At 41.8% G+C, this 25,711-nt stretch overlaps 1 protein-coding gene across 7 annotated transcripts in view; it reads right to left on the bottom strand.

The window, feature by feature from the left end:
- Positions 1–25,711, bottom strand: part of PPP3CA (protein phosphatase 3 catalytic subunit alpha) — a 200,651-nt gene that overhangs the window by 154,444 nt on the left and 20,496 nt on the right. The window contains exon 1 of one of the 7 annotated variants that reach the window (XM_035324053.1): positions 14,573–14,630. The exons of the other annotated variants lie outside the window; for them this stretch is intronic. Coding sequence (XP_035179944.1) covers positions 14,573–14,627 — 55 coding nt within the window. The 5' untranslated portion in view covers positions 14,628–14,630. Of the gene's footprint in view, positions 1–14,572; positions 14,631–25,711 lie in introns of those variants that run through there. 7 annotated transcript variants of the gene reach the window in all.

Raw genomic sequence — 25,711 nt, 5'->3', positions numbered from 1 at the left:
TGCACAAAGCGATGGTTTCTGCTCTATGTCGATGAGCAGAAACCAAGTTTGCTCCTTTCAGATGGTCTGAGAGCATCACTCTGCTTCCTCAGTGCGCCAAGGCCGAGACCTGCACGGTGCTGCTGCCATTGGCTCGCTTTGGGCAATCAGAGCAACCCCAGTGGAGCTAGGGGCTCCTCAGTCACCAGAGACCCATCAATAAAAACATCACAGCCCCACTGCTACGGGCCAGGTGGGCACAGAAGTTATTCAGAGATGGGGAGCTGCAGGGAGAAAGCAGGAGAGGTCTACAAGCAAGGTCTATGAGCTGAAAAATGGAAAACTTCTCCCCCTCTCCCCATCAAACAGAAGCTGCTGATGGGTAGAGAAGTAATTACTGAACAGTAATTACACCAGGAACAGATTACTTCTGTCGATTGCCAACTTTTTTTTTTTTTTTTTTTTTAATTAAATTCCATCAAAAGCCCGTCCCAAGAAAACATCAGTCTTCCTGCATTCTCCTGCTCTTTTTCCTAGCAATAAAAAAATTTGAGAACTCGCTGTGAGAGCATTATGGCAGCAAACAAGCTCTGGTTCACTAGCACTTCATTGAAGCTTAGCTCCTACAGGACTGTTACACAGGAAACTGGTCAAACAAAGCATTTCTGGAGCTTATTTTGTTGAGGCTAAGAGAAGTTGAACCAATCAAAAACGTACGTCAAAATATTTCTTTCTAAATGTCAAGGTTAGGTTTCCCTCAACTTTTGAAATGTCATCTCCCTGCAAGAGATAAACCACTGCACAAAATCAAAATTAATTCCAGAAATATTTTAGTGTTTCTAAAACTGCATTTTTGGCCGCAAGCATCAACTGAAAGCTCTGCCCAGTTCCAGCCCCTATTAGCTCAGAGTGCTGAGCTCAGAGTTTCAGGGGGTGAAGATGAAAAGGAAGGAAGGAATTCTGACACATTTCGTTAAGGTTTAGACCAAACCCAAGATTTTCAGTGGTCCCATGGTGGGGAGGAACCACACAGCCAGAATGACTCACTCATGGTGAAAACCTCTATGCGAGGAAGCTGCAAAAGTCTCTCAGATTTCTTTAAATGATTCCTTAGCTGAAGGGTATTACCTGCCAAAAGTAGACACATGGGCATGTTGTGAACCTACAGCTCCTAACTGCAAAACAGAACCCAATTTACACATGCAATACAGTTTTTGGCCCTGTATATTTTACATTTGCTTGCTACACAAGAGAAGTTCCCAAGAAGTATTCACTGGGAACATATTCTTCAAAGAACTGAACTGCCAAGCAAACCTTCTACTATGCTAACTATGAATGACTTATTCACCCCCTGAGAAAAGTATCTAGATTAATTAGATTTGCCACCACTTACGGGGTAGAATTGCTGCCAATGTAAATTCTGCGTTGAAATCACAGAGTCGCAGTGTGAGGACTTAGATGAAGAAAAAAAACTAGGTTATTTTCTAGTTCATGTACCTAAACCGATTCTTCGGAAACGATGTAGGCAGATACGATTGCCTCATGCCATTCCACTGCAGGGAACTCCTCAGCCCTGCAGGCATGCCACAGCCCCCACCACGTGCCACCCACAGCAGCAACAGGAGACCCTTGCGAGGTTTGAGCAGGATGCTATTTCCAACGGAGCGGTCAGAAGCAGTTTTTATAGTCCCAACCCTACACGAGCATCCACAACAATTCTGCCAACAGCACAGTTGTGTGTCCCCGAGTCCTTCCGCAGTTTTGGGATCAGAGGTTCAGGTGTTGCCACACAAGGGGTTCCTATCTACTCACTACCTGTATAACTTGGGCTATTACCTCATTTTACAAACATTTGCTTTGCTACTAGATTTCTCCCTCTCACCTGTCGGAGTTCACACCAAGTTCAAGAGATTTCTGTAAGCAATGCTTACAGATACCAACACGACAGAGGAATTTTGAATAACTAAGATTGTGTGAATTGTGTGAGGCTTTTTGAGTAAAATGAGGTTAAAAATATAAAAAATCATGTCTAATATAAAAGTAACCACATCTCATCCACAATGACAGCAATTATATAGGGTCGAGGCAAATCTTTGCTAGGCTAGGTCCTCAGAAGGCCAGTTACTTTGAAATTTGTGATGACTGTTTTCTCGTGACCACAGCAATTCTTAAAATTTGAAAGATTTGTTTGCTTTCAAACTGTGTCCCTCCCCCTACTTCCGCCCGCCCCCCCCGCCCCCCCAAAAAAAAGGGGAGGGAAAAAACAGCTTGAAAAAAAAAAAAGTGTGTATTTGTGTATTCCCACAGTACCAAATGCAAGCACTCAAGGTCTCCAGTACTACATTCTGAACACCGAAATCTGCAACACAGCAGGTTTTTGATGTGCAAAAATCCAGCTGATAGTTCCCCTCAAGCTGCTTACTGCACTTAGAGACTTGGTGCATCACATCCAAGAATGTTTTCAGGCTGTTTCCACTGCAGTATTTATTTCAGACTGCTTCTGTACATGATTTTCTGAAGTGAATATTAATGGTATATTGCAGAAATATCGAGGTTAAAAAAGGAAGTGCTGATTGCATCACCCAGAGCATTCTCCTAACAGGGCAGGATTTTGTTCCTATTTGTAAATTTAGGACATTTTGCAGTTTGACTTGACAAATATTAAGCAATAACATTTTGAACTGCTCTTGTCACTGATATCTGTTTGCTAGTGGAGGTCTTTTGCTTTTTTCCTGCAAGACTCCACTATATTTTTTCATTTCATTAGTCCAAGTTTTATGTTTTTATTTCTTCAGCTTCGTATTTTCAAAACACATCCCGGTCCTATATGCTCACTGTCAGCTTGCCCCTTGCAAACAACATACGTTGTCTTTGTCTCTAAATACATTTAAAGCAGAGGGAAGAACAGCACAAGTTATTTACCATGCACAACCCTGGGATGTGTGAGGCAGGTTCGAGATGGAGTAATTAGGAGGGCTCTGGTGAGAGATGGCTGCGAGCAGCAGGTACAGCTCTGGCCACCTGCGTTCAGGAAAATCTCATATCCTGACAGGTGCAGAGCAGGGCTAGGGAGATGATCACAGCAGCCCTGGGTCTGTTTGATGAGAAGCTGCAAGAGTTTGCATTCTTCTGCTACGCAAAATGGAAGGGGGGGAAAGGGAGAAAGATGACTGCCTGCTTTAAATAATTTGGATCCAACAGGGGGAAGGATGAGCTAGGGATAAATTGGTGGGCAACGCTGACCAGAGAAGTGGGTATAAGTCTGACCAATGATAAACTTTACAGACGTGAACCAAGAAAAGCTCTTATTTAGTCTTTGAACACAGCAGATGGGGAAACAGATCTCAACAGTGTTAAAGTGGAGTGCGAGCAATTCTTGGAAATCATTTGCAAGAATACCGGAGGGTGACAGGTGAGAGGATTCAGTGCTCCAGGAGAGGTCTTCCCCATGCCAACATATCCTTAACCTCCTCCTTTTGAGATTTATCGTATACCCCCTCCAGGTTCTTGGTGTGTTGCCATCACTACTGGGCACGTTCCTCCGCTCTGTCAGCTGTGCCACGCAGATGCTGGTTGCCTTTTCAATCAAGCCACATGGTTCACATCCACGACTTCCCAGAGGAAGCCATTTCAAGCGCACAACGCTGCATTGTCCTACGGAGAGCAGAAACAATGCTGCATTTTCTTGAGCAGCAACTTCTAGTTCATCATCAACCAAGAGTTTGCATATTCACAAACACAGGGAAGAGCCCTGATGATGAACGGCAAGGCAGGGAGAGGAGAGCAGCTCCTGGCTTTGAGGCAGGGCTTTCTTCAGAGATCAGATTTTCATTTGTGGGTCAGATTTCTGCCATACTGCCTGGTCAAGTTGGATCTTACCCAGTGACCACTATAATAAAATATTTTAATATAGTTTTATATGTATTTATATATGACTTAAAATTTTATTATGTGTATTACATACACAATAGACATTGCATGTATAAATAAAACAAACATTCCCACTCAAAAGTCACTCCAGATAAATATTTAGGAAAATACTATTGCAAAATATGGTTCCACTGAAATACATATAAAATTCCTAATATTAGGTATAAAAACATGAATAATTGTATGACGTTGCTTTAAATAACATCATGCCCTGTGTACCTTTTCACTTCTTGTGCAACGCATCATGTAAGTGAATCCATTTTATCAAGTAAGGCTCTTGCTTTTTGAGCCAGCAGTAACTCATCTGCTAAATATTTTTTCTAATTATTGCCATTTTTGTTCCATTGATAACATATTACCCTCTGAGAACCTCTTGCAACTGCTTCTATTATAAAATCCTGCTATATATTAGGCACCCTTCACAAAGTTCATTTGGCTTAGCAGAAGGAGAATCGTTACTTTCATTTTATCCAGTTGATTATTTCTGAGATTTAACACGGATGCAGTAAGGGTCTATCGTCTTAAGACCAGCATTTTTCTACAGATGTTTATCTATAAAACTAGACCGCTTCCACCTTTAAGACTGCATTTTGGGAATTCAACCTTGTCCACCAAGACCAGACTTATTACATGCACACACAAGGAAAACATCACCTTGGCTAATCCCCACATATAGAAGTATTCCTCGGGCCTCTATGAAATATAATGCATATAGACACGTTTCAAATGTCATTAAGACTTCAAATACGTGATACATAAGAATTTCTAAATTATTAGTCAACTCCTTCAGTTAATGTGCCAAACAATTTGATTAACTTACACGCAGGACAGCACATTTCTGACAAGCAGTTCAGCAACTAAAATTATCACAACATTCACCCAACCTGATTTCTCTAAAATAAACTAACAGTGAAGGACCTAATTACTAGTTAAAAACTTATATATTTGCTTAGAAATGCACAATTAACTGAGAGGCTTGGCATCTCCCAGCTCAATTACTGAAAGAAATGCGGTAATTTAACAAGTATTGAAAAAAATAAGAAAACTTAGCTATGAAAGAAGATGGCCATTTTAACAGATGTGTGCTTAAAATCTTAAAACAAAATCCATCCAATGCTTTACTGTCACTCTCGAAAGGACAGACAACTCTGAACTGGACAGAAAAACATATAGTCATGATTCTGAGAGAACAGTTGGTTTAGAGTTTTTTATTAGTAGTAGTCTTTTAAAGTGAAGGAAAATTTTCCTTCCCATAATTCAGGACAACTTGCTCTACGTTCTTGGGGGAGGAAGAAAAAGATAAAAGTAAAGTTACTGTTAAGATATTGGTAGACCTGGTTTGGTTTATTCCAACCAAAGCCACCAAGTGATGTGCTATGACTTGGCAGGACTATCAGTTGATCAGACCACATGTGAACGTGGTGTATTAAATAGCTTGGAGCATGCTGAACACCTTTGGTTCAGGGAACAGCTGTATCAAGTATTTCAAGATTGACCTTTTGTCCATGACAATTTCCCAAACACAACCTAAGTTCCTCTCAGAACGTGCAGGCATCTCAAGGCTTATTTATTTTGGTAGACTTTTTTTATTTATTTATTTTCTTAGCTATTGCAGTATCATCATCATAGATAACAGAAATAATTCTAAGTAAAACTAAGTATTGAAATGGCAGCATCTATTTGAAACTGCATTACAGACTGATTTGAGAATTCACTCTCAGCTAAAATTTTGATGGAGCTTTTAAGAAGACTTGAGATCAGTCTGTTAATAAGATAGCAATACAGAAAACAATCAAAATTGAGAATTTTGATATTTACACAATTCACATCTTCCCATAGTGCCTTTTTGTTCTTCCTTTCCAGTAGGAAAACTGCATGCAGACTTTTATTATTTTTTTCCAGGTTTTGTGCCCTGTGTTGAAAGGTTAACATTTTACCAGTTTAAGAAAGGAAAACAAATGATACTGCTGCAGAACAAACCAAACAGATTTCCCATATATCCTAATATTTTAAACAATCTAGTGAACTAAAACAAATGGCAGAACAAAACAATGGCCTGCGTGCAGCAGAAAATGGTGAGCAGGACGTAATTTCAGAGCCTATACGCCAATCAAGACTCTTTGGTAGGAAAAGCCTTTTCAAAAATATATATAATAATTAATCCCCACACAATAAAGTCATCCAGTTGAGTTTTTAAATGGCGGGTGGAGCAGAAACCTGCCTTGTTAATGTTTCCCAGCCAAGAAGGCACTGTGCTACATCTTCCCAGGACTCCAAAGGTCGAGCTATGCAGCAGTCTGAAACTAACAGATGGTACCACACTACTTTTTTCCAACGCAACAGGAACAAGCAAATCCAAGCGAGGAAAGCAAATACTTAAATAGTGCTAACAATTATGTGAGTAAAGAACTAACACAGACCAAAACACCTACACACACTCATGTCCTGGTACATGCACAGCATGTTACTGCAAATCTGACATTAAGAAACCAGAGCGAAAAAAAAAAAAAAAAAAATCAGTTGACTTGAGTTATGGAACATATTAGAACAAATGCCAAAATAAGTCTCAGCATTAGAATTCAGAAAGTGAGACCAAGCAAATCTAAAAGTTGGATTCTGTGAAAATTATTCTATTAAAAACACACTCACTACCAAGAGATAACCAAGAGATTTTTTCCTCTTAGCAGCCATTACTACTGAAATCCACACACAAACAGCTGTGCCAAGGACGAGCTCAGTGCTGGGTGTCCTGATGGCCACACAGGATCTGAACGCAGGTGGCCCAGTGCATCTTCCTTTGCAAGCAAGAGGCCCAGATGTTTTGACATGGAGTGGGGAGACTGCCAATTTGTTCTGCATGGCATGTTTCTCAGACTTTGCTAATGCCAAAACCCACAGTATATCCAAACACAAGGTTCAACATAGACAATCATTAGAAATCAATGTGTAGGTCAAGAGGAACTATTGATATAGAGATCACATCATCCCAAAAATGCTCAGCATGGGGCTTTTTTTTGGAAGATGACTATTGAAAAGCAAAGTTGAGACACTTCTTCATTAATTTCATTAAAGTAAACGGAAAACACCAAATGAACCGCAAAAACCAGTTCTTGGAGCCACTGCCAAGTTTAATGGGGTTGAGAAGAGTGCTGTTATCAAAATTAGGTTAAATTGGAAAGTTTAGCAGTAATTACATAAAGTTATACTGCCTAAGTTAAAAAAGTGAATAATCTGAAAGTTTTAACATCTAGAATAGTTAATCACTCCACTTCATTTCATCCCCAGTAACATGGCTTACACAGACAAGAATGCAATTAGCACTTCAATGAAGATTTTATTTCATAAAGAAGAAATTGCATAACCAAGACCCAAACTCCAGAGCCACTCCCATTTATCCCTTTGGATTTCCAAGTAATAAAGCATCTTAATGCTCTTCCTTCCCTTCTACCCTAACACAGCTACAGGCAAAAGCAGAGCATTAAAGGAAAATTGACAAATTCTGCCTCTGTTAGTACACGCAGGTATAGAAGAGTTCTCCAAGTACAGCTAAGCCAGTCCCCTCGCATGCTCCAGGAGATCAGGCACCCCAGCAGCCACTGAATTCAAGGCACAGCTTTAAACCCATCTAGTTCAGGAGCTTCCTCTCCCTGTTACCAGCACTCCGATGTACACACAAGGAGTTCTTGGACATACATGCTCCAACTCCATCACTCCTAAGGCAGGAAAACACAAATATAAAGCATCCCTGTACTAGGAAAGCAAGAGAAAAAGCAAAACAAAGCCAGATCCATGAAATACGGACAAGCCTCCCTATAGCCTCCCAGCTACTACGGTCTCTGCATCCATCAGACAAACCATAATTAGTACCACATTGCACTATGACAGACTATAGTGACTGTACTCATCTTTTAGCATCTCTTCTTTAACGTTCCTGATCAATCTAAAGGTTTTGTTATCCTATCAGTCCCTTTTAAGCATTTATGATTTTTTTTCCTGATGCTTAAAGTGATGATAATCAGCAAGCACAAGGCATACCTAAATATATTCTGCTACATCTACTGCAAAAATTTAAGTAGACAAAACAGCTTCAAGGAAACAGAGAGCTGCAGGAGAAACTGCAGGAGACTCTCTTAAATAGAGACTAAAAATATTATCAATGGACTCGGCAAATTCCAAGTAGACAGCACAAAAGCCACACTCAGTTTATACCTGTAGATTTTCAAAGGCAGTAGTGTGAAAGACATCCCTTCAGGTCTTGACCACTATCAAGAAACTGAAAAGGTGGGAGACTCAAGAAGGCCTACAAGCAATTTTTACTTTCACTTGCATGGCTTATCAAACAAAATTGAGGATTTAACCCTGTCTTACAAGGAAGCAATGTTTACAGGTTGGGTGCCAGTATGCGCATTTCCACGGTGCGCCACAGAAAAGCCTGATCTATATAAAGGCACCTGCCTTAGGACTCTGGTTCTGAAGATTTTCAAAGAACTCTATATGTATTGTCAAGCCAAAAAAACACCTTTTTCCAGAATGTTTTATCTATTTTAATATAACCAACATGCAAGCCTGCTCCCCACCCTTCTCTCAAAGGGAAAATCTGAAGCAAAACTGCTCATATACATCCTTAGTGGTAGCTTAACCTTTCTCCAGAGGCTAGTGGTAAAGTGTCTACCTTACCCTCCTCTCCTTAACGTGTCTAGGGAGCACTGTACGCGAGTATTCATGTATTCACAAGCACACTGCTAAGCACCTTTTTCTTTTAAATACGCTTTAGTCTTTTATTTAATGTAATCTGCTCAATGGTTTCAAGTCTTTGAAAACACTCTGGCTTGTTTGCATTACCTTTCTAAAACAGGTCATGACTGCTGTTACTGTCTTAAAATGCAACTCCCCTCGCGCATTGTCCAGGCATCTTTCCACCTCTCCAGGTGGCTTTCAGAGGTTAACAATTACAATTCTGTCTAATTCCAATTCTGGACTCAGCATTTCCAAGTTGAAATCTAACTTTCTAGATTTGCTGTTCTCCACCACTGTATCTGGGAAGACAAAGCAAGAGACAAGAGAAGGACTGATGCCAGCTAATGAGGAAATTATGCAGGCTCTCTTCTTTCTTGTAAGACTTTAAAAAAAGTCTAGAAGGTGATTTTTGAACACAAAAGATATATGTGCTTGCAAAGGACTGCTCGGTAGGTGAGATCAGGAAGGAGCACTTAGTGGAGATTTGATTCAGCAGCCCCGTTGTGTTCAATTACTGCCATATTTGTCCACCGAGCCCAGTCTCAGAATGACTGTGCTCTGGGTACATACTGCAAGTCAGAGCGCTCGACTGAGTGCTTACTGCACATACAGCGACAGGACTGCACTGACAGTTTAATATCGCTAGCATGAGTACGACATGAAACAAAATGCATTTCCTACACTGAGAATCATCTCTCTCAAAACCTAGTTACAAAGCTTAATCACAACAACACACTTAAATGGGATACCCCCTTCAAGCTGCAAGTAGATGCACCTTGCCAACAGGTAGCTTTGCTTCCTTCCTCTCAAGCACCCAACTCTTTAGGCAGCTTTAGCCCATGCAAAGCGGATCATGCCTGCAGCTGGGTGCCCCATGGCCCCGGGTTCCCTCCCACATGCACAGAGCACCTTGTCCTGGTGTGCTGTTATGGCAGGCATCACTGGGTGGCACTGTTAGACAATCTTCGCTTCCCTCGCAGGGGAAGCACTATGCTCTCTCCCCCCACAACCACAGATTTTTAGCTGCTGGGAGTTCAGCTGCGCAGCTTTTCGAGGATGCTGTTGCAAGCAGCAGCAGCGTTGCTCTCCGACGGCCTCTTTCACACTGCAGCACACACCAAAATAGCACCTCTTCCTCAGAAGACATGAAACCATGCACTTGCCAAAAATTCCAGATTTTTTTTTTTTTTTCCAAATCCTCAAATACAAAATAGTCTTACTGGAATTCCAACATCACTCCATGATTTTTTTCTGTCAATACAGCAGCTGCCCAGACCATCCTGAAAATCTGCTATCTGAAGGACCACGTGCCTTATTATGCACTCCCAACCTTGCCCTGTCTGCACTCAAAAGTCCATTTTGCCTAACTAAATAGAGAGAAAATACCCATTATGTATTGTTGTGCTCATTAAGACATGTCAACTGCTAATCACTGAACTCGGCCAGATACCGTACAAAGCAAAACTCATTATAGAATAAAAACAAACTACTTAAATACAGATACGTTAGTAGCAATTACTTAGAATCATATTCTTTACTAATTAGTACATACTCAGCAATATGCTCAAAACTCCTAGTAATACACTTATTGTAGAAGACCACTCCTGATGGACCAAATGCGTGGGCTAATAATTACCCCAAGTTTCACGTAGATTCTTCACCTTCCAGCAAGAACAGTAAAGTTATGTAATATTTCAGCATAAATGTAGAAAATTAGAAGCCAGTGCTAAGATAATGACTACAGAACTTCAAATACAACTATTATTTGATTAAAAGCAGATTTGACTCATGGCAAAAAAAAAAATCTAACTCTACAAAGATGTGCGAGGGTCAGAAGTCAGCTGCTGCATTTCATTATTGCAAACAGTATAATACATTTAAGAATAATGTTCAAAAGCTTATGTAGTGTCTTTAACTATTTGTATCCACCACATTATACACTTTGGTAAGCATAATCAACAGCTCTGCTGGAAAAGCATCCCTTCCTTTTCAAAGAAAGAAGATGGAGAGGAGGTTGAAAAATGGTGTCGAAATGTAACTCTTCTACCTATTACAGGTTTTCAGTGCTGTGCTATGCACAAAGAATTTGGAGTAGTCACAAACACTCAATTTGGAGCCATACAGACCTCATGACACAACACCTCTGTGGAGATAGAAATTAGAGTTGCAAATAATGTGGATGCAGCAGGCTGGGTCACCCAAGGATTCCCCCCCACCTCCCACAAAAAGACACATTAGATATCACGCATGGCATCCGACTTCCACAGAAGGAAATGGCAGCTCCTGAGTGACTGAAGGAGATACTCTATTAGGACTTTGTTCTCAGCCTCTTGAACTTCACAGGCTCAATTACTTTCTATTCCTGAATTTTGCTCTTGGGGTTGAGACAAGCCAGAGCTGCTTGGAAGAGAAGTCTAAATGCAACCACCGACTGCCTGTCTTGAACTGATCTTGGCAGAGCATCTCCCCTCACACCTACCACCATGCCACAGGCTCCTGGCAGGAGGAGAGTTGAAGGCCATGGGGTATGGGCCCACTGGGAATTATCATGAACAAATTGACTTTGGAGAAGCCGGGTTGTATGGAAAGGACAATTCCAAGAAGGAAATCCAAAGCCCACTGACGGAGGCTTTCCAAAATCATCGCAGTACGCACGCTTTAAGAAGGCTGGTAAAATCTTCAGTTTGTTATGCAGCTAACATCTTTCTGATGCTGCAAATCAACCTCCACCACAGCCTCATCTACACTGCATTGGACACTTGAGCATCTCAGCGTTCAGGAGGCCAAATGCGCTTACCGGAGTCATGGCAACCTGAGGAGCCAGAGGACTGCCAGCCTTAACTTAACCCGAACCATTCTCTGTTCATTTCCATGCTGTCACAGCCTGGAAGCTAACCAGAAAAGCCAACCAAAACAAAGGAAGCAGGACTACCAAACAAGCATATCATCTGAGTTGCTGCCTGCAACGTACTGCTCAGCCACAAAGCACGATCCTGAAGTCCCGGCACCATGCAGAAGCTTGTTTTTTCTTCGCTCTGTCAGTTTTGGTGTAAGAGTTCATATTTTACTTTCATTTAAAAAAAGAAAAAAAAAAAATCTCATAAATGGTTAAGTGAGCTGAGAATTCTCTCTTTTATCGTGTTCTCCCCATCATCACACAGTCCCCTAACGTCACACACACACAAAAGGAGCAGAGCAGAGGTGGAGGGGGGAGCAGCAAACCCAAAAAAACCCACACCATTCTGGGAAATTTAAGTCCTCTTATTAGCCATCTCCAAACTTGGGATCTGCCCTCTGAACAGAAACGAATGCCATATCAGGACTGAACTGTGAGGAGTCCCAGCCCAGCAGCTTGCACTTGGACACCAACATGAGCTGCTTTACCCTCCCTGCACAACACCCTCACTAACGTCAAGTCACTGCAGTGAAAAGCAGCCTTTATAGGGTGTTGAAAGTATTTTTCATTTTCTAATTGACAAGCACATTTCTCTTCTGCCTTACACTCATGTTGTTTTCAAGTTGGTCAAACATACAAGATCTTGAATCAATCAAATTGCCATTGAGCGCTACAGGGCCCCTAGCAGGATCTGCTCACGAAGCAAAGATTTCAGATCTATTATCATACATCTATTGAGGTCTGGTTTTGAAATAGACACACAGAGAGAGGGACCACAAAGACAGATGGAGGGATACACCGATGGAGATCTTTGTTTTACCGTAAAGGAATAGTAACAGGTTCCCTCACAAGGCACAGCTAGGGAGCGCTGGCACCAGTGCCAACAAAAGCTGTGCTTTGGGCAGTTTCATCGGTCTGATCCCTCTTGGCTTCTTTACCTCTTCTCACAGAAATAGGATAAAAGCCTACACTAAAAAATTCTAAGAGGCTACGCTGTACGCAGACATTATTTCCTTTATTTTAAGGCTCATGAAAACATCAGTTCTTCACAGAGAAAATTACTGAACTGCACAGTATGACTAATGGCCCCGGCTGAAGAAAGGATCCAGCTTGCACTCAGCCCCAAGCACGCACTCAAGGCCCAGTGATACGAAGAGGAACTAATTGTTTTCCTTCCTCGGGATTACTGTCAGAGAGAGTGCAGGGCATGCGATACATTTCCAATTCCACTTGACTGACTTAAATGGCCAACACACAAGCGACAATAATGAAACTCCTACTGATGTGGTGCCTCTCCCTCCCGCCGCAGTCCTGAAAACAAGTAAATTAGGAGCCCACAGTGATAGGCCTCTGCTAACATTTGATGGGAATTAATATGTTCTTTGAAGCAATTAGCAAGCTAAGAGAGGACAATTAATCAGGACTGGCAGTACGAGAGCCTGAGTACATACGTCACCTTATGCAACTAAATAAATTGGCTTATTTCAAAGAGTTTATAAAGGAGCAAAGCACCATTTTTTATTGACATTTAAATACATACATATATACACACATATATTTAAAGGATATGTAAGTCACTCTGAAGTGTTACCATCCATGGACTGTGATTTCCTTCCTTGCACAGCCTCTGAGCTGTCAGCCAGCCTCCTTGGGCACAAGCTCACATGGAGTAGGTCTTAACAGCACACCTTACCCCTTTCCTCTCCCCCCGTCTGCTACCGAGTCCAGCTGAAGGTACCACACCACCATTAAATGGGGTGAGGAGCCAGCAGCCTCTCCTAGGGCAGGATGTATTTTTTGGCTAAAAAATTGGCTTTTTCGCCCCCCTCACCTTGGTTTTATAAAAGCAATGACAGGAGCAGGAAGAGTCCTTAGGCTACTGCAGGGAACACCTCTTCCCCTCCACGGTCTGTTGTCTGTTTTGGAGACTTGCACAAGAATTAAAATGCAAGAAATGGTAATTTTAAAGAAGACAAACACTAATATCGTCAGTATTTTGAAGTTTGGAAACACCCCCAATATTTTTTTTGCCTACCTAAGCCTAACACATCATGCCTCAGTACATAATCAAATCAGAGAGGGAAGCAGAGTCATACCTGCAACTTTAAGTAACCTCCAAAATACCCCCATTTGATTATATACACCATCTACTCTTATAGACCTGCCAGAAAAAATAAACACCCTAATATCTATCACATCAGTTTTTTTTCCCTTTAAAATGTCTATTCCCAACTCTGTTCTTCTTGCACAAACATGCCTGAAATGCACATATCACTGTGGGCATATTATTTTTAAGTGATAGTTTTCTCTGCATTTTAGCTACAGCTTTGTCCATCACTTGACTCACCACAACTGAAATCTCTAGAGCAAGCAGCACTACCTTAAACTTGAGCTTGCTGGACCACTGGGGGACAAGGAGGGGGAAGATGGGTTGGAGTTCAAGACCTCTGACACTCAAGCAAGTGAAGAAGTGGGGATACAGCTGCTCAGGTTTCATCAGCTCATCAGCTGCTGCTCCAGTCCTGCCACACTGCAAATCAAATTCATCCTGGGGAGCCCAAGTGCTGCTTTTGCTACGTGGTCACTGCCCCTCTACTTAGCTCAGTGCGCCCAGGGCTTCAGCAAAGGCAAACCTCAAATGCAGAAAGCTGGATCCCATTCCATTTTGGGTTTGAGATTTTTTTTTTTTTAAATAATAATAATAAAAAAACATACCTCTATGCACTCTAAATCTGTATCCGCAAGATGGGACAAGGTTATCCTCCCTCCTCCAGTACTTGGACTTTCCCAGACAACAAGGGCCATGAATAGGAGAAAGTGTTTATTTCCCTTTTTGCCCCATAAAAAGCATTTCCCTTCCTTGTATATAAAAAATATGCACCTCAAATAAGCTACCTAAGTGCCTCATGTACATCCCCTCCTCTGATGATGCTGTCTTGCCATTGGATGTGAAGGGCAGGGGCAGCCTGGGAGCAGCGAGCGTCCAGGAGGACAAGGCAACACCACCACCCATATCCCCCTCAGCCCTACCTGCCACTGAATGCACATCTATTGCCAGCAAGAAGCGTCTCATGTTCCATCCCATTCATGTGCCATCGCTTGGAAGACAAGGAAATTAAAATCTATTCTCCCCTCTACTCTCTTCAAAAAAAGCTTTTAAGTTCCACTTGAAAAGAAATACAAAGGAGTCTTCAGGAAGAAAGAAGGAGTAGGTGGACAGTTTAAAAATTCAAGACCAAGCCTGCAACGGGAGTTTTGAGACATTATTTCTTCAGGAAGCAAGATGCAGGTAAGATGTTCCACCTTTGCACGTATTCTCTTTATTTTGCAAGCGCTCTCATCTCTTCTGCAGGGAAGGGTTTCTCCCTCCTCGCCATGCCAGCAGGAGGCTGATTTGCCGAGCGGGTGATGTCACCTCCAGGAATCCCCCCCAAGCCCTGCCAGCTGAGTCTTCCCAGTAACTGAGACGCTGGCTATAAATAGGCACCTGGGGAAAACATGGGCGGTTACGGAATTCTGAGGAAAACAATAAAACGAGGAAGGCTTTAAAAATATATATTTTCAGTGAACCCCTCTAAAAAGAGGAAAAAAAAAATGCAGATAAGGAGAGAGACTGCTTTACATCAATTTGCTCAGATGAAACCTGCCAACGTAGTGTTTCGTCATCTTTGCACGTCAGATGTTTTCTTATCAAAAGGAGATAACCACCAGGTGAACGCCTCTGCCATGTGGTAACTCTACAAAGCTCAGTATCCAGATTTGCTACCATCCCTAAAGTTATCTGAAGGGGAAAAGAAGATGAGCAGATACAAGGTCAGATTCATATAAACGTGCTTCTATCATACAAATCTGCTATCGAAAACAAATCTCTGGGAAACACAGATATTGCATGCCACGTAACATTATCCCATGCTTCACAACACAGATTTCTAACTATGATGGCCTTGTTTTGGAGGGCCCTGTACTGATTTCCTACCATTGCATACATTTCACACTCTAGCTTTGCGTGCCTTAAAGAACATTTTGAAAGCTCCATGGAACTGCAAGCAGCGAAAGGTTTTAGCAATTCAGAGAACTTAGGACACATGCTACAGAGAATTCTTTGGCCTACATAGAATCAGAGGTTAAAAAAATCCTCCCATGTAACTCCTTTGGTGAGTACACGTTGTCATTAAGCACGCGATGTTCACAGTGAGACTGACAGCAAGTGCTGCTGTCAGAGGAGATCAAGCAAACCTCGACCAGGAGCACCTAGGGCTTGGATGTGCAAGGATGCACCAGCTGAAGACACAAGGCATGTCTGAAGTACATACCATATTTAAGTAGGTATAATGAAGTATATACCATATTTGAGTAGTCTATTTACACCTTGCAAGAGTAGCAGGTACTGCCAGTATGTAAAATCCTATTGGACATGAACAAATGCCCTTCACTTAACATGGAGAGCATTCGGTGTGCTCTGGGAGGGACTTGCAGAAGCTTTGGTGCGCAGAACCCAACACTAAGCTTTGCCTGTGCTGCTAAGAGCGCACTGCTTGCACTTCAGTGCAACAGTCTTATTTCAGACGCATATAAAATATTTACAGAGCCCGAATTTACAACACTGAACATTATTACTCCAGGTTTTTCAGGGAAGTCAAGTCCCATCTCCAACACCATCTGATATTACGCATGCCAAATCCCTTGGTGAAATACCTGCTGTGCCTCACACAGCGAAAGCAGAGCGCGGTGTGGGGAAATAAAGAACAGACTATCATAAACCAATTGTCTGAGCGCAGAGAAGGAAGAATAACAAGCCAAATGAATTAATGAGTTAGCTTAAGAGCACAGTGTCAGGATAGTAAAAATATCCTCTTTAGTGCTGTATTGAATAGAGGAAACAGCTGTCTAAATATTTGAGTTTTTCTGAAAAATATTTAGATACTATCATGAACAGCAAAGCTAATACTTTCACACACTGAAGGGCTGACCAGAACCAAAGGGAACCCTAATGGTGACGTTAACAAATTAACAAAGCTATTTCCACTTGATGAAAACTGCCTGATAAACTTGTGTAGGTATTTTGTCAGGGAAGGAAATGAAATTAAAATGCAGTAGGCTAATGCAAGTTGCTAAATGAAGTAGTCAGGTCTGCTGAAACCGGCCTTACTGCTGACAAACTGCACTGAAACAGCTCATTAGAGGCCTCCTGTCACTTTATCATTTAAGCTTCATCTCGATGACTGTCACAAAACAGATCTAGGGACTATCTGGAAAAACCTTTCCACTATTAATTTTATGCCTAGCAGTGAGATAGGCTTCAACATAATCTTTAAATCAGTTGAAGAGGCAGCTGCACGAAGCACTGAATCATATCCACAGTGGAGATACAGAAGCCCCACTGAAGAGAAAATAAAGGCATTGAGCCTACTTTTTATTTTGTGCCAAAGAGTCATACAGACAAGCCACGATCAACGACAAGTAATAAAACATGCACTGGAAGGCCTTTGTGCACAGGGTCTAATTGAGTTTGATCAAGGTTAGGCAAATTTTGGTTAAAAAGATGTGCTACAGGAGTAAGAGAAAAGCAAAGAGACGCAGAGAGAACCAACCCAGATACCACGATGCAAATAAATCAGCAGCCTGAATACCACTACAAGTAATTGTTCAAAACATTATTTTCCAAACAAGATGCACCCTTCTCCTCAAGTAGCACCTGAATGAGGAATTAACGATAGCAGCCTAGAACCCGTGCTAATTTATAACAACCACCTCCTATTAATCATTTGGAATGCGTGTCCCTTATGCACGAGACTTTTTAACTTGGTTTCCTTGAGACCGACGCAAACGATCAACGACCTCAACACTGAAAGCCAGTGTTTTGATTTTGTACGCGTGGCCATTACCAAGTGCTATAGAAAGACACCAATTTTGTATTTTGAAAGTTAGTCCCTTATGTGACAAATTTGTATGAATACAAGAGTTTCAAAATGCTAGCTTCTGCAAGTTACACGATCAGTTAAAAAGCCAATTTGTTGTCTGAATGAGTTTAAGTATCATCATTTCACTTTTATGCACTTTCCTCCATCCCCAAGGATATAAAATCACTTCACACAAGACTCAGATTAATCTTCCCTCCTTAACTTACTTTCTCTTTTTGAAAAAGCACCTAAGTTGAAAGCAACTTCACTGAAATCAAAAGCCAATCTCTAGTTAAACTTGTTTGGTTTTCCTTTTTTTTTGTTTAAAAAAAAAAAAAAAAAAGAGCTCTACAGCTTCTATAGAACAGCTCATCTCATTTTCCCTGAAATTGTCTTATCCTCCCTTTTGTGTGCAAGAGATGAGACATTCATTTCAAAAATAGCAACTATATTTAAAAAGCAAAAGTCATTAGGATCTATAATCAGGAATTTTATTTCCTGTGATGTTCAAACATAACTCATGCTTTAATCTACTGCTCTGTTGTTAAAGGCCGGGGAGGGGGGAAGAGGGTGGGGAGGGAAGAAAGAAAAACCATCTCTTACTCATCAGTGCAAGCAGCTCCTAGTACAAGTCACAGCAAAAAGGGAGTAAACAGTTTATCTGTGTCCAGTATTCCACGCAGCTGGATAGATGTGGATAGGAAAAGAAAAAGCACTGCGATTCCAGGTACCGCCTAATTCTCCAAAGACACTAGTTAGCATAGGCTGGCTGAAAGAAGCAATCCTGCCAAACACAGATCAAAGGAAAGACGGCTTTTCTCTGTACGGCAGCTGCAAGGCTGTGGAACATACCCAAGACTCAGGTAGGTCAACCCTACGGAGACACACAAGCCAATTCTGAATGTGCTAGGTCAGGCACAAGAAGTAATTTAGCCACTGTAGCGCCAAGTCTCATGTAGGCAAATTTACCTACCCAAGGAGCTAACTCTGCATTGGCTCGGATGGATACACTACAGCCTGCTCTACTGTTTTACTTCCTTTAGGTTGGTGAACTAAACGCTTCTTATGAATCCAAGACTTGTTTTAAAGCCGCAAGCTAATCCTCATATAGTCATTTTCCTAACTTTGAAATGCACCTTTAGATAAAACTGAAAAACATCCAAGAAATAATCACTCAGTACTATTTAGAGAACATGAAAACTATCCAATTAAAGCATTCACACACACACAGAATCCAGAAGTACATGCTGTACTCTTCAGAAATAAAAAAGGAAGCAATAAAACTACCACTTGCTACAGAACTTCAATTCATTGCCTAGTTGGACACAGCTTTACCAAAGCTAAAGGGACAACAGAAATCCCAATAACCTTAAATCCCAACACTGAAGAATCTGTATTATAAGAAATAAAGAAAAAGGTAGGAAAGAAGAATATTTTTTTTCTGATAAATTCAATACTAGATTGACAACAATGAATATGGAGCTGTTTGAGTGTGCATCACATTAGCTTATCAAACACAGTTCATAAGGACTGGAAAAAATAGTGAGAATAATAATCTTTGTATACAAGCATATAATAAATGTTAATAACATCTTAAAAGCAGTATTACTAATGCTAATGCTAGGTAGATGAAAGATGCTGCCCTGAAAGGAGTTACTGCACGAACATTTAAAAAAAAAAAAAAAAACTGAAAGAGCTAAATTTAAGGTTTCAGATTCAGTCAGTTGCAAACAGTCTTGAGTTATACAAAGAGAAAACCGCAGCTGATCTTTTTAACACAGAATGACAGAAACCCAGAACTCCAGAATACCCTCTGGCAGTCGTCTAAGCCTGCTCCTCCCAACTTGCAAGGTGTGCTTCACTGCCACAGCACCGCAGGAGACAAGTGAAGCACAAAGACCCCTCCTCACTCTAGGAAGCACACATTATAACAAGACAAGATTTTTTAATACAAAAAGCTGGGTATGGACTAGACAGGCTGAGAAGCCCTGACTATACCAGCCCCTGCCCCCAGGGCAGACTCTGGCATCTTTAGGGCACCTCCGTAACTCTCAGCAGAGCCCTCAGTTCTGCTGCACCCAGGTAGCACCCAGGTAGCTGCACCCAGGGCAGCTACCACTAACAGAACCAGATATCCCTGGCTACATCAGTGCAGCTCTGAGGCTGAGAGCACAGGCTCTTGATGGGGTTAACTCACCCCTCTGCTGTTATGAGTCCAGCTGAGATCTCCTTTCCTCTGCTGTACCGAGGCGTGGGGTGATGCTACCTATTTAGGTCAGCTTTAATTTGTACATCTTTGCAGCGGTGTCAATGCATCCGTCCGTGAGTCTCTGGAGAACGTCCTTCAGTCCTAAAAACATTTTCAGTGCTGGAAAATTTCAGTTCTGCATAATCTAAATCACCTCCACTGCAAATTAAAACAATTTGTTTTCGTCTCAGCCTCAACAGAAATGAGGAATAGAGTTGATCTCTATCTTCCTTACACCTTCTTTTCACATCACTGAAGATTTAGGCAATCCCCAGGCTTTCAGTTTTCTAGGTTAAAGAAACTCAGAGCTTTCAAATTTTCCCCAAAGGCTGAGTTTTTCGAGTCGCACATCCTATCCTCATTGCTGCCACTGAAGCCCTGCCCCCTCTGTCTACCACATACTTCTTTATGAAGTCTAAAACGGAGAGCAAACACACGGCACTAAGCACAATAGAATAGTTATCTCCTCAGCTATTTATCTGACGTGTTTATCAGCTACAAAGCTCTAATGAAATCTCAGTGTTATACATACCACCCCTAACAAACTCAGTCTTTGATCCACTGCAATTCCTAGGTCCTTCCTGGCCAGGATGCTGCCTAGCCCATTTATATTTATGCATTTGATTTCTCCTAAGTGTAACACTTTACAGTTGTCTTTATTAAATTGCATCTCATCGATTTCAGACCATTTTTCCAATTCATCATCTTAAATTCTAAATCTGTCCTCTTAACTGTTCAGAATCCCTTCCAGCTTTGTCTTCCAAAAATGCTCAAATTATCCCCATTGACAGTAACAAATGGACGATAATGACAATATTGACTAGTAAACAACCTGCGCCAGCCTCCTTCAGGAATTAAGTTAATAGTCTGACAGCAAACTACTGAGCTTAGCTCAACCTTTCAGACTCATTTCTCGGCGGACAGTGCATTGCCTGCCATCATGCAGGCAATGGAAAGAAATAATTTCTTCAGCGGCTGCGTTACCAAGCTGGTCTCATCCCGTCACTGTGAGCACTTCTTTCCCTCGCCGAGTTTGTTGATACACTCGTGAATGCCAGCATTACTTCAGTGGTCAGAGTTTGAACAGGGCATATTTTTAAATGCGTGTGCCTATTTACTGTCCTAAAAACATCCTTGCGGCCACAAGTCGGTAATTAAGCAGAAACCAAGGAGATATCTGGAGAAGTCCCTATTTAGGAATGGAACTGACTACATGAGCTGCAGACTCCTTGCCAAGTTTTCAGATGTAAGGCAACTCTCCTGAAACCATGCGCTCCCCCAGATGGGACAGAGGGGAGGGGGGAGAAAAACCTCCCCAAATGCACAGAAGACACAGGTAATAAAATTCTGCTAAAGGATCCATGCACTTGAAATAAAGCCAGAACACATCTGCGTAGATTTGTGGGCTATTCTCTTGACTGTGGAGCTATTCCATATTTGTGAAGTTACTCAAAAAACATCTTACTGTTTAAGACCAAAAATAGCAACTGATCTTCAGCCTGAACACCATGCACGCTTCGTAAACAGAGATGAAAATAATTTTATTTAATTAAAGACCTACACCTTCAACTGGAATTACTGAACCTTAGAGGGGAAAAAAAACCCTATATAAACAAACTGCAGTTTAATCTACCAAAATTCTGTAGTGTCAGCAGGCTACTGTAACATTATACAGATCACTTCAGTAGGACAAGTGCCAGCCTTTTCAGAAGCTAAGCATATCTTCCTGTTGCTCTATTCTGCACATGAACGCTCAGCTCTTTTTTTTCAATGCCTACTATTGGTACTATTTCTTACCTCTACAATGCCCTGGATTTGCTTCTGGGCTCAAAACAAGAACAAGGTGAGCTCAGGCCCTTCCCTCTGTATCCCCCTCCCTGCGATTCCCTGCAGAGGACACATTTGGGCTCCTCTCCTTCACCCAGGGGAGCCCACGGGGGAGCCCAGCCGGGTGGCACTGCTGGCCACGCACCCTAGGGAAGCTGCAGGCACCCAGGCACCCTGCCAATGCCACCCATGAGCTTCTTTGTGTTGGAAAATAGAACAAAACTGAGCCCGGGCAAGGGAAAAGATGCTAGGTGTCACGTCTTGTCCCGAGACAGAGCCATGGTGTAACTAGAAGGCAGATGCAGGCCTAGGAAGCAGCCTTGATCTTTGGAAGAGTCACACCAGTATTTTTAACAACAATTTGTACAATATACCTACTTTATAATTTAAACAAAATTTTTTGCAATTTTCCCCCTCTTCCATTCAAGAGTGACCAAGGGAGACAAAATAGTAATAGAGCTGTTACGTTCTGAGGCGAGCAATACATTTATAAAATAAACCCTACTCCTTAGGACAGCAATCAAAACCTTGGTTTTATTCATAGAGGAAGAGAAATGTACATTTCCCCTGCACAGTTCACATATTGTTTCTTCTATAAATTAAACACCAAAACATACAAGGGCTACCTACTAAATAACTTAAGGTCATTCAGGCTTCATTTCCAGTAAGTGAACTAAAGCAATATTTGATATATTCGCAACACAATGCATCATAATGAAAGTAAGCTTCTGAGCAAATGCACTCCGGATTTCTTCAAAACGCAGAACTACTAAACACGGTCATGTAAGTTGGCAAAATTTATTTCAAAAGGATGTTTTTAGGTCACGTGAATCTTGCCACTGCCAAATTAAGTTAAACTCAGAATAATGATAAAACAGGAAACACATGAATACTGTCTTCCTTTTCAATGGTTTCTATTTCTTATCGCTAAACTTCTGCTTAACGAGGTTTGAAAGTCCACTTGCAAAAAAGAAAGCTAACAACAGCATGCTTCTAGTTGAAATATTTTTTCTACTCCTGGTTTTCAAAAGCTTCATTTTAATTCTTTACAAGTAGTCATCTCGCCAATCACAACAATCACAAGAGCACTGCTTCTTCTTGTCAACCACTAGTTAGAATTGCATGAATTATTCAGATTTTATTAAGCACAGCAAAGACAAGATCCGGTATTTATGCAGACTGAACAACAAGAGAGGCATCCTGAAAGAAATGCAAACCCCACCTTTAGGATGAAGCCAAGCTTCTCATTCATTACGTGCTTCATGCAAAGGTTCTCTCAGAATGTCACTAGGAGAGCCTGGTCTTTGCACACAATTATGAAATGCACACGTTAAAATGCACCAAGCAGAAGGATTTCACCAATCTGAGACGTGGCACCACATTTGTACCCCGACTCTCCCTCCTCTCCTCTTGCTCCCATGCCATGAGGGCCAACACACAGACAAGGCAGGGGGCTGCATAGCAAGAGCCACATTCTCCTCCTTCCAGCTCTGTGACCTTGTGAAATATCTCTATGCCTAGAATAAAGGAAGCAAGGAGCTCTACCGAGGCCCCATCCAGAGGCAGGTGAGAAGAGCCTCGATCCAGCCTGCTGACCGCACGAGCACCCATCTCAGCACCGCAGCGCGCCCCACTCAGTGCCTGGCAGCAGCTGGGTGGTTTTGCTGTTATCACACACCCAAGGTGAAGGAATAGGGCAGGCATTTCATCCGTACTTCTTTCTGTAAGTGTCAAGAAAAACCTGACCACCACCAACCCGACAAGTTACCACAGAAAACCTAGCAGACTTTAAAACACCGCCTGAAAGGTATTCATACTGCACTAGTAGACATCACAAGTTCTATCATTATTACTTTGTACTTCAAAGGAAAGTCAGTGACTAAAGAACAGAATATGAGAGGTTCTCACACCAGCGTAAATCTAGTAGAAAACAGTACTTTTGGCCAGCTGCCTTGTGAATAGCCAAGTATCTTCATTTTTGTTTCGTCAGCTTAGGTATTTCATACATTTCTGTGCATCGTTTCAAACATACAAGCTATGTACAGGCTCTATATTAAAACTAATTCTCATGAGGTACAAATTAGGGCTAATGTAATTTTTGTTCAGCCTGAGTCATTTGGAACCCTGAGAAGAGTATTTGATGCAAAAAAAGCTCAGCCTGGAAGGACAGGTCTGTGTTCCTGAAAAGCAAAACTAAGAGAACTTTCTGTACAAACCTTTACATGCATTTCAGAACTCTATTGGCTGAGGATGTTTTGCTCAAAACTTTAAGGGGGAAATTGCAATGTGCTAAAGTGGTTAGTTTCTGCCTCTACCCATTTTACTAACTGCAACCAGGGACAGACTCTTCAATACTGAAGCTTTTGCCACCTGTAACGTACACAAATAAAACAAGCAAACATCTCGACTATTATCGTGCAACTGTCAGACTTCCTATTTTGGTTACTGCAGAAGGAAGTAAGCCCCCAGCAGCATCTCTTCCTCTCATATCAGGTCAACAGCACCTAAGACATCCTCAGCTAGCAGGTGCCTGGTATCAAGTCTTTCAGAAATGCTGGGCAGCCACCTGTTATCCCTGCAGAAGGACAGGTTCCTGCAGGTTTAAAACATCCTTCTGTTTTATGATAACTTGTTAGAAGTATGTCACAAATCAAGCAAAGCAAGGAAGTGGCTAGCAATGTTCCTGGTGTTTTATAGGAGAAAGATTAAGCAAGAGCATGACAGATTTAAAATCAAAATAAAAAGAACTGTAACTCTTCTATAATCAGCAAGACTTCACAAGCTGAACAAGACCTGGCAACACTACCAGAAACACATCATTAAGTTGCTGAACAAGCACTTTATACTTGGCTTTAGGCAAGACCCTGAGAAAACAAGCCATCTTCTAGCTTTTGCAAGAATATGTCGAGGGCTGTATCCTCCTCACAGCCAAGACCCCACATCTCTTAATTACTCTCTCAACAGACCACAGAGCAGCAAACGAGACATCAGCAGGAGAAGAACTTCTGGTCCAGCCCTGCTCCTATGAAACGCCAATGTAACATACTTCAGCCTTTTGCAGATGTTTGCAAAAGCACTGCGCTTAAATTCTTCTGAGGGGATGCTAAAACTCTTACAATCCCTGCTAGCTTCTGTAAGCCATCAGATCATACGCTTCTGGAAAAATAACTAAGCCTTTAGGAACAAAAATAAGGAAGAGAAGTCATGGCATCGCGGAGTTTAAGAGCCCAAATATAGTTAATTAGCCTGACTCGAGACCACCCATGCAGGATTTTGTGATTTATTTGAGAACTTGCCATCAGAGAAGTAAACCCCGGCTGGCCTCTTAAACTCATTTAAAATCAAATACTTCATTTTCATAGAACCTAGTCGAGATCATTTACCAGCAGCCATTTAGAGGAATTGTTTAGGTTAACAGAGATAAGACAAACAGTATTTACCAGTCCTTAAGTGAATTTCCTCAGCCCACTGTAAACTGTTTTGCTTACCCGATACATTAAAGACAGGCTGCCTGCTGATACAGGGGGCAACACAGCAAACTCCCGTGCACATCGTATGGAAGGGGCTCCAGAGCCACACCAGGAACCAGCGTTATTGAGTAACAAAAGAAAAAAAATACAAGGTTGCAGCTGCCGTTTTGATAAGCTGACTCGGTAACAAGCCTATGGGCTGGGAAGACGCAACAGCAAGCTTGTCATCTTTCAGTGAGGAGGCTTGCTTGCAAGAAGCCCACATGGACTGCTGGGGCTGCTCTGCGCCATCGTACCTAGCAGGCACTGCTCTGCCCTGCTGCATGGCCAGGCTGCTGCTTCTTCCACTGCTACCTGTTGGAGAGCTCTCATCAGCTCTTAGTCAAATTAAGAGCACAGCGGTCTCTGCACAGCTGAAGCAAATACTTCATTAGACGAGTGAAGAAAGGTCTGTTTCCATGCATGGCCAATCCGGGATGCTAACACTCAGGAATACTGCTCCTGCATGAAATACTGCAAAACCTCCATAGGAGTGATTTACACAAATACCCACAAATAACCCCTTCAGCTTACTTTCAGATGACTGTAAGTTCACACAAAATGCTGGTTAATGCACAAAATGATTGCAATTTAACAGCTCTTAAACAACCCTCAGAGAGAGAATCCCACCCTACAACTACACAATCAGCCCTTTCCACTTTAGCATACCCATGTCCCCAGAAGG

The sequence above is a fragment of the Oxyura jamaicensis genome, chromosome 4 (assembly GCF_011077185.1).
Source record: "Oxyura jamaicensis isolate SHBP4307 breed ruddy duck chromosome 4, BPBGC_Ojam_1.0, whole genome shotgun sequence".
In the NCBI taxonomy this organism is placed as follows: Eukaryota; Metazoa; Chordata; class Aves; order Anseriformes; family Anatidae; genus Oxyura; species Oxyura jamaicensis.
Note: the sequence above shows the minus strand (reverse complement) of the source record. Positions and strands in the feature narration are given on the sequence as shown.